General features: G+C 34.3%; 3 protein-coding genes across 3 annotated transcripts; all 3 read left to right on the forward strand.

Moving 5' to 3' along the window:
- Nucleotides 1–681: 681 nt before the first annotated feature.
- On the forward strand, nucleotides 682–1,365 carry LOC114190110 (sodium/potassium/calcium exchanger 1-like). Its single transcript, XM_028078879.1, has one exon. The coding sequence runs from the start codon at nucleotides 682–684 to the stop codon at nucleotides 1,363–1,365; it is 684 nt and encodes a 227-aa protein (XP_027934680.1).
- Nucleotides 1,366–5,327: 3,962 nt separating this feature from the next.
- On the forward strand, nucleotides 5,328–7,057 carry LOC114190083 (zeatin O-glucosyltransferase-like). Its single transcript, XM_028078847.1, has one exon. It carries the CDS (start codon nucleotides 5,529–5,531, stop codon nucleotides 6,912–6,914), a length of 1,386 nt encoding a protein of 461 aa, XP_027934648.1. The 5' UTR covers nucleotides 5,328–5,528; the 3' UTR covers nucleotides 6,915–7,057.
- Nucleotides 7,058–12,794: 5,737 nt separating this feature from the next.
- On the forward strand, nucleotides 12,795–14,475 carry LOC114189896 (zeatin O-glucosyltransferase-like). Its single transcript, XM_028078620.1, has one exon. The coding sequence runs from the start codon at nucleotides 12,906–12,908 to the stop codon at nucleotides 14,277–14,279; it is 1,374 nt and encodes a 457-aa protein (XP_027934421.1). The 5' UTR covers nucleotides 12,795–12,905; the 3' UTR covers nucleotides 14,280–14,475.
- Nucleotides 14,476–15,647: the final 1,172 nt, after the last annotated feature.

A 15,647-nucleotide genomic window follows, 5' to 3' on the forward strand; every position in this document is an offset into this window, starting at 1 on the left:
GACGAACCACTCACGCAGGCTTTCACTGCCATTTAGGGTTTTTTGTTTTATCTGAGATTGTGATAATTTTTGGGGTTCTGTTCAATGTATTTGTTGTTTTGTGTGCTTTGATTGTTTTGTTTTTGTTATTTGTAATGCGGTGTCGGTGTTGGTCCCCCACTTTCAGATTTCTTTATTCATTTGGTCCCCCACTACATGTGACGGTGACGGTGACGGTGTTGAGTATACTGTGTGGTCCCCCCTTTGTTCATTTTGTTGCTGTCTTTGTGTGTTGGTGGTATGGTTTGTAATTTGTGTTTGATTTTTTAGGCATTTTCATATGTGACAGAGATATATAGATAGGAATATAGTACTTCAGATGGACGAAAATTTCGAAGTTGTTTTTCACCACGGGGAAGGTTTGTTAATGATGGGTCACTGAAATACATTGGAGAGAGTAGTATTTTGTCATGTGACCCAGACAGATGGAGTTACTTTGAGATAATGTCAATTTTGAGGGAAATGGGTTACGTGAATGTCAAAGAATTGTGGTATTCAGTAGGTGGAGGTGTTGTATTGGATGGAAGGCTGGAATTACTGACCGATGATAGAGATGCATGTCACATGGTCAACATCACCACACTAAATGGTTAAGTGCACCTTTATGTGGTGCACTTCGTCTGTGAGCCTATAGTAGTACATATGATAGAGGGTGGGATTGAGGCAGAAGTTGCTGTGAATGGTACAGTTGAGGGTGAGGTTGATGTGGAGACTCAGACTGATGAAGAACATGTTGTGGTGGGTGGGGTTGAGGTGGAAGTTGGAGTGGATGTTGCAGGTCAAGGTGAGGGTGATGATCATATGGAGGCTGCAGTTGATGAAGAACATGTTAGGGTGGAAGTTGGTGTAGGTTGTGCAAATAAGGGCGAGGGTGATGTGGAGGTAGAGGTTCAGGCTAATGAAGAAGTTATAGTGATGAGTGGGGTTGAGGTGGAAGTTGAAATGGATGGTGCAGGTGAGGGTGAAATGGAGGGTGAGCCTGATGAAGAACCTGTTGAAGTGGGTGGTGCAGGTGAGAATGAGGGTGAAGTGGAGGTTGAAGCAACTGAACAACCCGATATGGATGTGGAGGTTGAGGATGATGAAGAAGATGCTGTGGAGGGTGAGGAAACAGACTATGAGGGTGATGATGACTATGAGGTGAGGAGTTGGACTGATTCTAAAGAGGAAGTAATAGGTAAGGATGAGTTGTATGATGTTAGAATTGAAACCGAGGAATTGGAGGATGATCTGTTTGATGTTACTATTGAAGGAGCAAGTGGTTCGTCTAGAACAAACCCAAAGGGTAAAAATGTGTTTGACAGGGGGTTGTCTGATAATGAATGAGAGTCTGAGACATTAGATAGTTGTGGAAATAGTGATGCAAGTGATGACGATAGAGATAGGTATGGTAACTTTGGGATATTCTCCATGCCCAAAAGTATGGAAGACTATAATTAGGAAGTTGGGACGTACTTTACTGAGAAGGAAGAATTCACTAAGGCTATTAGAACTTATGGTGTCCAAAGTGGCAGAAAGTTAAAAATTTTTAGAAATGACAAAAGGAGAATTTGTGTGAAGTGTTTGAGTGTGAAGGGTAATGTAAGTGGTATGCATATTGTGCTTATAAAGCAGCATAAAGTACATGGCAGTTAAGGAGAATTATCAACACTCACACATGTAGTAGGGAATTCAATGTGCGTTTAATGACTTCAAAGTGGTTAAATGAGAGGCTGGAAAAAACACTAAGAGAGAACCCAAATATCAAGTTGACTGATTTGAAAAACAAAATTGGGAGAAAATGGAACATTGGTGTTTCAAGATCAATGGCCTTTAGGGCTAGGACTATGGCATACAACAACATTGATGGGTCATTCCAAGAACAATATAAACGTGTTTATGACTATGCACATGGACATGGTTTCTTGATTTGATGATAGAAGACCTAGGAGGAGCTGAAATTTGTTCCAAAATCACTTTCATGTCAGACCAACAAAAAATAAGTAACTATATCCCTCTGCTATTTTATGTTTAATTGTGATTCCTAAATATTTGACAAATCACTTGTTATGCTCTCAAAATTGTAGGGACTGCTTCCAGCATTGCAAGAATTGTTGCCTGGTGTGGACCAAAGATTATGTGTACGTCATATATACTCCAACTTCCGCAAAAAATTCCCAGGAAAAAAAAAATCTGAAGAGACTACTCTAGAAAGCAGCATATGCTACACACCCGCAAGCATGGGAGGCTGTGATGAGGGACATTAAAGAGTTGAATGTTGATGCTTTTAAGCATCTGATACAAATTCCCCCAAGGCATGTTTTAATTATTGTTTTTAAAAAATTGTTTTTGTCTTGTAAACTGATTTGGATTTAAACTGATTTCAATTTAAAATGGTTTTTTGCCCTGCAATCAGATTCTGGTCCAGTCCATATTTACATCAAGGCCAGCATCTGACATTGTTGTCAACAACATGTCCGAGGGTTTCAATAGCACTATAGTGGATTCCAGGAGTAAACCCATCATAACCATGATGGAAGAAATTCGAATGTATCTGATGCGGAGATGGGCTTCCAATAGAAAGAAGGTAAATGCATTTCATGGTTCTATTTGCCCAAAAATTAAAGACAGACTAGAGAAGGAAGTAGAGAAGACCAAATATTGGTTACCAAGGTAAATGTATTTGATGGAACTAATTGCAATATTGTTTGATTAAATCTGATTCTCTTATGGCTGTTATTTAATTATATTTTGTATTCATTGCAGCTGGTCTGGACAACAACTATTTGAGGTCAGCCATACTTCTATGATTGGGGAGAAATTTGTGGTGGATTTAGACAAACAGGAGTGTAGCTGCAGGAAGTGGACCATAACAACAATTCCCTGCTGTCATGCAATCACTGCCATCCGATTTCTGAATTTGAATGCAGAGGATTATCTCCCACACTAGTTTTTGAAGTCAACATACGAGGAGATTTATTTGTCAATGATATATCCTGTGAATGGACTTCATCTGTGGGAAATGACATCTTATACTGATGTGTTACCTTCTGCTAAAAGAGTGATGCCTGGAAGAACAAAAAAGAAACGAAGGTTGGAGTCGTGGGAATTGAGGAAGGATGACACATAAGTCAGGCAAGGTGGAACACGTAAAAGATGTGCCATTTGCAGAGCACTTGGACACAAAAGAAATACTTGTCCCCAAGCATCTCCACCAAAGCAGCAACCAACTCCAATAGTTACACAAGAAGGAACAACAACTACTGAACAAACACAAGCAAATCAACCAACTCAGGCAACTGATATCAATGGTGCTCAGCAAAGTCAGATTACTGCAATTGAACCAGTTGTGCCAGCAGCAACAAATCAGCAGCAAAGTCACCCTACTCAGCCAACCCAAAATTCTTCATGCCAACAGACTCAAGTGCCTCAACCAAGTCAGATTATTTTAAGCAATCAAATTCAACCAACAACAACAACCACTTTTAGAGAAAAATTGTCATTTAGGAGGGGACCAATCACGAAGTCATGAAGAAATTATGGAACACTTGTTTTATTTTGGGAAATCAATATGTAATTGCTGTTATTTGACAAACTCAGTGCTGTTATTTTAGAATGTAGTAGTGTTATTTTGGAAGCACCTTACTAAGTGCTGTTATTTACAAACTCAGTACATGTATTTTGAAGAACAATATTATGTAGTGAAATGGCATTCTGAACCACTTTAATATTATCTGTTTTCTCATATGCCCAGTTTATCTTCATTATAAAATATTGTTAAATGCGAATAAATAAAAAACAGAGTCAGTTTACTCAAACTTCTCATTCATTCATCAACAATTCGTTACAACATTATATTGATACTTACTAAAACAGTCACTCTAACAACAGTTCAGCAACTCTTTTGTACTAACTTACAAACTCAAATTACATTAACGAAAAGCAAAAACATTATTATTACACTTAAAATTTTAACCCATCTATCAGAAATCACAACTGCTTTTTCCAGAGTATAAATCTTTCTCCTTTGTCTCCCAATGGTAGCATCTTTTTTATCTCCATTATCTTCATTCAACCATTTGAAGTAATTGCACCCTTTAAATATCTCATTCCCACCACTCCGCTGTTTGCAAGAACAAAGAATCGAACATTAATAAAAAACAGAAATTGCTAATTAAAGATTCAATCAAAATTAAATTAAAATCATACATCTACTCCGACCTTATAATTAGGACACCCCCAAAATTGTTTTCCAGCATTCCTAATTGTTTTAGCCACTCTCAACACAGTGCTCTCCCCACAAAACCAAAGAGGGGATTCACCCAACACCCTATACGAACCACCAGTGGAGGAGACACTTTGCTTCTGCGAACCCCACGAAGAACATGAACACCCTTCATTGCGAGACATTGCAGATTCACCAAAAATGACCTCTTCCAATCAAGAACGAAGTGCAAAATGATTGAAGAAAGAAGGCAAAAGAGATGAAGCAGAGGAAGAAATATACCACACTGATAGCAAAAACCCAATTCCTCAATTAGGGCACAACACACTCTGATTTTTAAATATACCACACCACGTCACTGTACAATTATTTTTTCAGCCACCACTGCTTTTTAAATTGACACGTATATGTTCATAATTGCCACATCATCTCATTTTTAACGTCGTTTGTCACAATTTAACGGGATGGACCTAATTGATGCACATAAACGTATTTGGGTACGCAATTGACACTTTTTTTACAATCGGATACCAATTTCACACACTAGCACCAAACTGGGTACCTTACGACTAATTAAACCATTAAAATACTACTTTCAGATACAATTTCTATCTCACCTAAAAATATTTTACCAACTTAAAATGAAATTTTAATATTTTTTCTAAAAGCAACTCAAGAAATAAAAATAGGTTTAATGAATAATTTAGTGTCTATATTTAAATCTATTGTTTATTTTAATCAATATTTTCTAAATAGAGTCAAATTATTTCATTTTTACTAATTAAGCGTTAACTATTTGAAAGATAAAAATCTAAACTAATTTTTGTTTTGAGATCTTATCTGAATGTGGACACTTTTAAAATTTTAACTTTCATAATTTTAAGATTCAATATCTTTCAAAATATATAAATGTCAGTCTAATGAAAATATTAAATTATATTTACTTAAAAACTATTGAAATTCAAATAAATAAAAGAATCAAATATAAAATTAAATTAATAATTAATCTTTATCAATAACTTGTCACAATTTAATTTATATGTTATAAGCCTAAAATATAATTTATATATTTAGATATATTTATTTTACCTAAAATATTATTGCTGGAAAACTAAGTGATTACATATCTAACTTATCATTGATGATAGAAGTATTGTGTTCCTTGTGTCTGTCCTTTAATACTGGGTTCTATAAATGTGTGGACATACAACCTTAGTAACACAAGGCACAGATACTTTGAAATACGTTGTTAAAGTTGAGTAACAGTTTCTCTAAGCTCTCGATCATGGCTTCCAATGGAGAAAATCTTGCTCAGAAAACCCAAGTGGTGGTGGTGCTGATTGCTTTCCCTGCACAAGGCCATCTGAATCAGCTTCTGCATCTCTCAAACCTTATCTCATCACACAACATACCAGTTCATTATGTTTCCACCGTCACTCACATTCGCCAAGCCACACTTCGTCACCACAAATCCATTTCTAACATCCATTTCCATGCCTTTGAAGTTCCACCCTTTGTTTCTCCTCCTCCCAACTCAAACACTTCAGAAACTGATTTCCCATCTCATCTAATTCCTTCCTTTGAAGCCTCTATGCATCTTCGAGACCCTGTGAGAAAACTTCTTCAATCCCTCTCTGCCCAAGGCAAAAGGGTCGTAGTCATCTATGACTCCCTCATGGGTTCAGTGGCACAAGATGCCACAAACATGCCAAATTCTGAGAATTACACTTTCCACAGCACATGTGCCTTTACCAACTTCCTTTATTTTTGGGAGGAAAAGGGGAAGCCTTCGGTTAATGGAGTCCGTCTCCCGGAATTTCCTTCTCTCGAAGGATGCTTTCCGACCGAGTTCATTGATTTCATTTCTGAAAAAATTGAATTCCTCAAATTCAGCGATGGAAACATCTACAACACAAGCAGGGCCATTGAAGATCCTTATATTAAGTTGGTGGAGAATATCGAGGGCGGCAAGAAGGTCTGGGCACTGGGGCCGTTGAACCCTTTGGCCGTTGAGAAGAAAGAATCAAAAGTATGGCACCCATGCTTGGAGTGGCTTGATAAACAAGAGCCAGATTCAGTGATATATGTGTCCTTTGGGACCACAACAGCTTTGAGAGAGGAACAGATCCAAGAGGTTGCAACTGGGTTGGAACAAAGCAAGCAGAAGTTCATCTGGGTGCTGAGAGATGCTGATAAAGGGAACATCTTTGATGAAAAAGAAGCAAAAAGACACGATCTTCCAAATGGGTTTGAGGAGAGAGTGAAAGGAATGGGGGTGGTTGTGAGGGATTGGGCACCCCAATTGGAAATTCTGAGCCACCCTTCGACAGGGGGGTTTATGAGTCATTGTGGATGGAACTCGTGCTTGGAGAGCTTATCCATGGGGGTGCCAATGGCAACATGGCCCATGCACTCTGACCAGCCGAGAAACGCAGTTTTGGTTACAGAGGTTCTGAAGGTTGGTTTGGTTGTGAAGGAATGGTCACAGAGGAAGTCCTTGGTGAGTGCTTCAGTTGTTGAGAGTGGTGTGAGAAGGTTGATGGGCACAAGGGAAGGTGATGAGATGAGAGAGAGAGCATTGAGGCTTAAAAATGCCATCCAGAGATCAAAGGATGAAGGTGGAGATTCTCGCATGGAGATGGAATCTTTCATTGCCCATATCACTAAATAGTCTCTAGTTGTTGTAGTTCCCAGTTTTCTGTTTGTTGAGACATTGTCTGGAAACTTATATGGGATGAATTTGATTGTAAGATACAACTTTACAACACTTGTACTTTGATGTCAAAATGAAAATGAAAATGATGAATTTATGTATATAGTCCAGGACTTCAGACAAAATAATATGAAAATATAATATAATATAATATAAAACAAAATAATATGATGGTTTCCTCCATCATTGCGTTTTCCATTTGACGTTGTTCCTCAACCATGTTTTGTTGTCGCGTCTCGTGAGTGGTCCAGTCTATTCCGTGCTTTTCTCGGTGTTGGGCTTTGAAGAGTGACCACCGTTAGTCTTTGCTGCTGGTGGGCATTGGAGGGTCGCCGCCACAGCTCCTTTTCGTCGTGGCTGCTCAGAAGCTCTCTGCTCCGACGACAACATGAAGTTCCCCTTTACTGCCGCAGAGTCCCCTACGGCTGTCTCCTACGACTCCTTCCACGACATTGGTCCTTGTTCTCTCCAACGAGAAGCCCTACCGTGAGCCATCGTGCTGCCACAACATCGTCCTAACCACACCACAAGTTAGTACTTTTTTTTGTCCGGTTGTTATATAGTTTTACATCTTGTAAATTTAATATTAAAATTAAGATTAGATTTTAAAATACAAATTATTTTTTTAATAAAATTTCATATTAATATTAGAAATAAAATTTGTAATTTATTATGAAAATTAATGCTTAACTTTTTTATATCATGGAAATTGTATATTGTCCACGAATTCAATAAATTCGTGATAGCAAATATTTGTCACTAAGTCGAATTTATTCAAGTTTATTGATAGACTATAAAAAAAACAAAAATCCATCAATTAAGTGGTTGTTAATAAACTTCACCAATGGATGATGGAAGATGATAAATTCGTGAATAAATATCTATATATAATTATCTATAGATTCTAATGGATGTTGATATCCATTGTTAAAATATTCGATTGAGTGTTTTTTTTTTTTCATCCAGGTTGTGTTTTTTGTGTGGATGGATAGGAGAGATTTGAGTGGATGAATATGTTTGTTATTTTGAATGAATTAGAAGATAAAGTAAGTGGATTTAGATATAAGTTTTATGGAAGTTAGTGAAAAATTTGATTAATATGATTAATAAAATAAATTATGAAAATAGATAATATTTAAAAGTTACCAAAATACCCTTGATGAAAAAAGAGAATGATTTTATAATTTAACGTTATAAAAATAATTAATATGAATTAAAAAATTAAAAATTATAAGAAATTTAAAAAAATATATATATATTAAAATAAAAAAAAAAATCAACACATACAACACCAGTTACGGTTACTCTTCCAGTGCGCATCCCCTCACTCAACACCCAACTATCTTCCGGCACTCACACACCAACATTGGTTCATTCACTCACATTGGTGCAAAAAGCCATTAAATAACACCACTACACCACTGCTTGACTTTACTCACACACCACTGTTGTTCTTCCGAAATAAGACCACCACTCACCTTCGAATAGGGTTAATTTGATAATGTTACCTATAATACACTCAAATCAGGGTTATATATGCGAGAATGAAATATGAATTGCATCTCGCATATTCGCTCTTGCAAATCACTGTAAATTCGTTGAAAAGAACACACGATTGCCACAAATTTGTCCGTATAAATACACACAAATAGTGTCATCTAGTCAAGAACACTGTGTTGAGTATCGAGGTGTATATTAAGATCGGTCAAAAACTGAATTTTTTTGAAGTTTTAAAGCTCCTTTTCGCTTCTTTTTTTTTTCGCTTTGTTACTTTGAGTAACAATATAATCTAAATCGAGTTCTAAAAAAAGAAACATAATATTTAAGAGTAGTAATGTACATAGTTGGTGTTAGTTTTGGTGACTTTATTGTTGGTTATTTTGTTGCAAACATAATGTTTCCCGTTTGCTCCTCCTTTTGTTTATTGAATTATATCTGTTTGACAGGAAGTGTTGGAGAAATTAACAATGCTACTTTCAAATTTGTTGTGGGATGATATGGTAAGTGGCTCTGACACAGCAGAGAATACCTATTCCTTACGTTTAGTGGACCTACAACAACTTTCTTAATTTTATGCAGGATGTTCTAGTTGCAGAGATCTACCAAGAGGTTTCTATTTGTATTGCTTTATGTATTATAAGTATGAAAACTGAAGTGAAGCTGCAGCTATTTCCTGCTACACAAAAGATTTACGTAGCAGATAAATAGTTCTTGAACTGTTTCACACTTTTGTATTGTACTGATACAATAAAAATTAAAATAGGAATAATAATAAAAGTACTAAAAAGACTCTGCACTACTTTGTGGCATAATCACTTGACTTTGATTTTTCCCACATCTTCCACATACTTCTGTTGTGTTCATGCATTTCTTTTCTCCATTGTTTAATCTTATTTCAAATGCCTTCAGATATGAATCAAACGCAAAATGTGTAAGATTTGAATTAAACAAGGTCAAAAGAAAAAGAGCTAGACAAATAGTAGTCCACTTTTAAATTAATTAGTTAATTGATGGAATTTGTTTGCATGATTTTTTTAGACCTGTGAAAACGGATAACTCGATCCGATCCGGCTCGATTCATCACCGGTTGATCATTTAGTAAACCAATCTAACTCGGCTCACTTATTAGTAAACTAACAAAATTTGAACTCGACCTGCTCCACCAAGGGTTGGTGGGTTAAACAGGTTGACTCACGAGTTTACTTAATTAAAACAAATAAAATTTTATAATTTTCTTTTCAGTCAAAACTAAATTATAATTCTAATTAAAATCTAAATAAACTTTAATACAATCCAAATACAAACCAAAATCACAAAAATACAAATTATTTATATGTTGACTAAAAAAATAACCTAACATGATCCAAATGCAAAGCTCAACTTAATAAAAAATACTTGTGTAATTCTTTATTTGCAGGTTGGCTCATCAACTCGACTCACCACGGATTCAACCCAGTTGAGCCGGATAAAAATCAATTCATATTAAAATTTATAAAAAATTTTAACTCAACCCAGTTCGAACCCGTAGTGAGCCAAATAGACCTATTTTGACAGCTCTAAGATTATTTTTAATAAATGTTATTGTTTGATAGCTGATTGTTAAAATTCCTATGGTACTAGTGCTCTTGGCACATATTTATATTGAAATCATTTACTGATACAGACAAAAGTAAAATAAAAATGGTGTTTGACTCCATTATCAAGAGTGACGCAAAGGTTTTATTTGACAAATGGGAAACTGTAGACAAGGAGGACATGTCTACTCTTCCATTTACCCGAGTCAAAATAAGCAACTTGTTCTTTCTTTGGACCGAGTATCTCTAAATTACTTTGTTTATAGAAAAAGTTAACTAATCATTATTTTTAAATAAAAGTTATATGTTTTTGGTTTTTCTTGTTTCGTAACAGGTTTATCTTTTTCATGTTTTATTTATTTATTTTCTTTGTTTTATAATTTTTGGAGGTTATGCTAGTTTGTAGTCATCCATAACTACTCATAACTTTTCTCTTGATGATCCATCATAGTAAATTCTGGTTCTAGTTCCCTCCCAATGCCCTACCACATTTTTCTAACTAGAAATTGGTTAATTCCAACTATCTCCACCGAAAGCAACAAAATGAACTTGTCATTAAGGTCCACAAATCTAACTTGTCTGGTTCTTTTTTTAAGGGTGTCTTTTTTTTTTTTTTGTTATTGGTGTCATTCACTCTTATCAGATCTCAGAGCATATTGATGAATATTTCTATACCCAAACTAAAGCCAGTGTCTTCAACTTTGTACTGATCTTCGCAATCTGTCCCTTGACAACTACATCATGCATGACTACTTAAATAGCATCAAGTCCATTGTCGATGAATTGGCTGACATTGATTGCAATTCGTCTTGCTGAATACGTTGATGCTATATTTCAGTGTCTTTCTTTTGATTATGTTACTATCATTTCTGTGATTGAAAATAAATTTGAAACACCTTCTTTTACTTAAGTGAGGCTTTTTTTAACTAGATTTTAGAAAGAAATTAACATGTCCCGTCATGATAGAATTTGCTAAATTTACTGTTTAGTACCGTTCTAATTTGCTCGACACTAGTATTTAGAAGCTAAATGATCTTTTCTTTAAGTATTATATTTCACCTTTATAATTATTTTGATAATTTTCTAATATTTTAATTAATGATTTTAGTTTACTTGTTCCGATATTCAATAAATCTCATTTAGGAGTCGAGGTTCAATAAATTTAAATATTTTTTTTTTCTTTATTCTTTTATGTGTTTTTTAAAAACAAAACCATGATAGAGTTCTACGTTTTAAAATGGACAATATATCAAAAAACACAGTGATTGTTTCTAACAATACTGTCAGACGGATTTGGATCAGATCAAAACATTGATGTTGTTTGTCAGGATGACAACTCCCTTTATCCTCGATTGAAGGATTTGTTCTGTTATATCCACTAAATATCACATCACTTAGAATTGAGTTAAATATATCTAGTTGATCATATCAATGTTGCATAATTTAAATACTCCTTGAATCGAGTCAGAATCGAGTCAGAACAATTATGATAATACGTAAATAAAAATTTAAATGTTTTGAAAAAGGTATTTAGTGTAATAACATTAAAAATGAATTTTACTATTTTGCAAGAATAATTAACTACAAAAAATGATTTTTTACTAATTCTCCAATAATTTGCAAAAAAATGACAAAAAAAAGATAAATTTATGATTTTTTCATAACAAAAGAGTTACATATTTACTAAATTATACGTTTGTTGATTGAATATATAATAAATAAATAAATAGAATTACTGTTTATTTAAATATTTTAAAATTATTTTTTATTTAACCTCAACAATTTAGTATTAAGTCATTTAATATTAATTTTTTTCTTGAATAAATTTTCAAATTTGAATCTATGTAAAAGATATTACTGACGGCAAAGAAAAATTACTCGAAGAAAATACCTTTAAATTTCTAGATATTTATCTAAAATATATAATTAAAATTAAAAGTTTTTTATATTTAACAGCGATATATATATATATATATATATATATATATAATGAATTATAACTTTATTAATTTCAATTTTATTAATTTTAATATTAATTTATATTTAACTAGTTCTCTTTCTAAAAATTACACAATAAAAAATTATTAAATACTAATTAAACTTAAAAATAAAAAATAATTTATCATTATATTAACTATATTATATATCATTTTAAAAATTAAAAATTATTATTTAAAATAATCTATATTATTAATAAAAATATTGATTAATTCATAAATTAAAGTCTAATTTAATCTCTAACAAGAACACAAAAATTTTAACTATTTATTATTATTAATTTTAAATTAGTCCCTCAAATTCGTTATTTTTTTTATATTTTGTTACCGATATATGTTTTGTTGTAAATGTTGAAAGGAAAAAAATATAGTAATTTTAGAGATTATATTCAGTGAAACGGTTTCTCATCATTCTTCACTGTTATAATCTATTACTCATATTTTTTACTATCCACCAACCCATTCCTAATATGATTTTAAAATTGTAGAATTCAACAAAACAATTCAAACACGAAACTACATTTTATAATTTTTAAATACTATTAAAAAGACTAAAAGCTATCTTTTGTTCAAACCTATCTAAATAACTGTTTTATGTTAAAATCTAAATGGTCAGAAGTGACAAACCAAAACAAATTTAGAAGACAAAATAAATAGATTGAATTATTAAAAAAAGAAAAGAAAAACTAAACCGAGTTTAAAAAATGAGATAAATGACAAAAATTACTGCCAGCTCAGGTTCATAAATACATAAAAAAGTTAGTTCCAGTCAACAGAGTTCCTCTAAATACTTCACATGTGATGTAACCCAACCACCCAATCTTTTCTTGCTGAATCCGTTGCCAAAGTTGAATAACAGTTTCTCTAAGTTCCTGATCATGGCGTCCAATGGAGAAAATCTTGCTCAGAAAAACCAAGTGGTGGTGGTTCTGATACCTTTCCCTGCACAAGGCCATCTGAATCAGCTTATGCACCTCTCAAACCTTATCTCATCACACAACATACCAGTTCATTATGTTTCCACCGTCACTCACATCCGCCAAGCCACACTTCGACATCACCAATCCTTTTCTAACATTCATTTCCATGCCTTTGATGTTCCACCCTTCGATTCCCCTTCTCCCGACCCAGAAAGCGGTTTCCCATCTCATCTAATTCCCTCCCTTGAGGCCTCTATGCATCTTCGAGACCCTGTGAGGAACCTCCTTCAATCCCTCTCCGCTGAAGCCAAAAGGATTATAGTCATCCGTGACTCTGCCATGGCTTCAGTGGCACAAGATGCCACAAACATGCCTAATGTTGAGAATTACTCTTTTCAATGCACATGCGCCTTTAGCGTCTACGTTTACCATTGGGACAGAATGGGAAGGCCTCCGGTTGAAGCCATGCACGCCCTTAAAATTCCTTCTCTGGAAGGATGCTTCCCAACCCAATTCTTGGATTTCCTTATTGCACAAAGAGATCTCCTCAAATTCAGTGACGGAACCATCTACAACACAAGCAGAGAGATTGATGGTGATTACATTGAGTTGATGGAGGGTATCACTGGTAAGAAGATTTGGGCACTGGGACCGTTCAACCCTTTAGCCGTTGAGAAGAAAGATTCAAAAGGAAGGCACTTATGCATGGAGTGGCTTGATAAACAAGAGCCAAATTCAGTGATATATGTGTCTTTTGGGACAACAACAACTTTCAAAGTGGAACAGATCCAAGAGGTTGCAACTGGGTTGGAACAAAGCAAGCAGAAGTTCATCTGGGTGTTGAGAGATGCTGATAAAGGGGACATCTTTGATGAAAAAGAAGCAAAAAGACATGATCTTCCAAATGGGTTCGAGGAGAGAGTGAAAGGAATGGGGGTGGTTGTGAGGGATTGGGCACCCCAATTGGAAATTCTGAGCCACCCTTCAACAGGGGGGTTTATGAGTCACTGTGGATGGAACTCGTGCTTGGAGAGCATAACCATGGGAGTGCCAATAGCAACATGGCCCATGCACTCTGACCAACCAAGAAACGCAGCTTTGATAACAGAGGTTCTGAAGGTTGGTTTGGTTGTGAAGGATTGGTCACAGAGGAATTCGGTGGTGAGTGCTTCAGATGTTGAGAATGGTGTGAGAAGGTTGATGCAAACAAAGGAAGGTGATGAAATGAGAGAGAGAGCAGCGAGGCTTAAAAATGGCATCCGTAACTCCACTGAAGAAGGTGGAGTTTCTCGCATGGAAATGGAATCTTTCATTGCTCACATCACCAAATAATCTTATCAGTTTCTATTTGTGTGATTCGTACTTCAATGTATCAGAATTTTACAAACAGTCGATGAAGATAACCCAAACTAAGTTTGGCATGAATATTTCTCTTTCTCAAGACATTACCTAGCAATGTTTTAGGATGAATATGCATACTTGTTGTAGAGTAATTCCAGTTTTATAGAAACAATACTGTTTTTGTTCATGAGTTTGCAAGTTCTGTTTCTTAATTATTGATTGAAAGGGTCATTTCTTAGTTATTGATTGAAAAGAAGGATGCAATAAGTATTAATTTAAAATGAAGAAATATCTAAAATACCTATTGAATTTCTCGAGGGAAGATCTAGAAAGTTTTTATCATTGATGGGTGGAAAAAATTATATAGTGGAGTTTTAATTAAAGAAATTAGACAAGTTCCTAGATCTTTCTTTTACTTCTCACCTTATTGTACTTGATTTTAACTCGAGAGTTTTTGTCTAAAAATGATAGAGTTCAGAGATAAAAAGCAATGAATATATTATCTTCTAATTTTTCTTTCTTGCACAAAAAAAATAGTGCCTTTGTATGAAAGCATTGTTTGGCTTTGAAGGTGTTTAGGAGATTGTTCAAAAAGGTTGTGAAGAGCCTCGAGATGAACATAAACTATGGATGAGATGGAGACTTTGTTAAAAACATGAAAAATGGATCAATAAGTCCTTATTCTCATTCATTAATGTTTGGATAACTACATGTTTGAGAAGATTGTTTCTACTACTTGAAAGGAAGCTTGAGAGATTGTCAAAAACTCATCAAGAAGATAAGGTTTGAATCATTAAAAAGTGACTTTTAAGCTTTGAAGATGACGAAATCTGAATCAATTTCAGATTATTGCTTAATAGTAAAGGCGATTGTTAATCAATTGATCAAGAATGGTGATGAAATAGAAGATATTCGAGTGATAGAGAATATCCTTTGTTCCTTGACTCCAAAGTTCAATTATGTGGTATGTGCGATTGAAGAATCAAAAAGATATTGACTTCATGATTCTTGAAGAATTGGAAGGTTCTTGAATGGCTCATGAAGAAAGAATGAAAAGGAGACAAGAATATCAATTTGAGCAAGCCCTAACCTTGTGTTTAGATGAAGCATTTCAACAATGCTTAGAAATTGAAATGCTTTACATTTGAATTGCTTGTAATTAAATTCCATTCATTTTTTAAATAATTTGTTTGGATAAGGAAATTAAAATACCTTACATTTCAATTTCTTGCTTGGAAGAAAAAATTGAATTTATTGTGAGATAAAATTTAATTTTAACAATAATTATTTTAGACTTGATTATGTTTTGAGTTCATGATAAATTTGGAAACTCGACGATCAAGAAGGGCCCGACGACAC

This window comes from Vigna unguiculata, chromosome 7 (genome assembly GCF_004118075.2).
Source record: "Vigna unguiculata cultivar IT97K-499-35 chromosome 7, ASM411807v1, whole genome shotgun sequence".
Classification (NCBI taxonomy): Eukaryota; Viridiplantae; Streptophyta; class Magnoliopsida; order Fabales; family Fabaceae; genus Vigna; species Vigna unguiculata.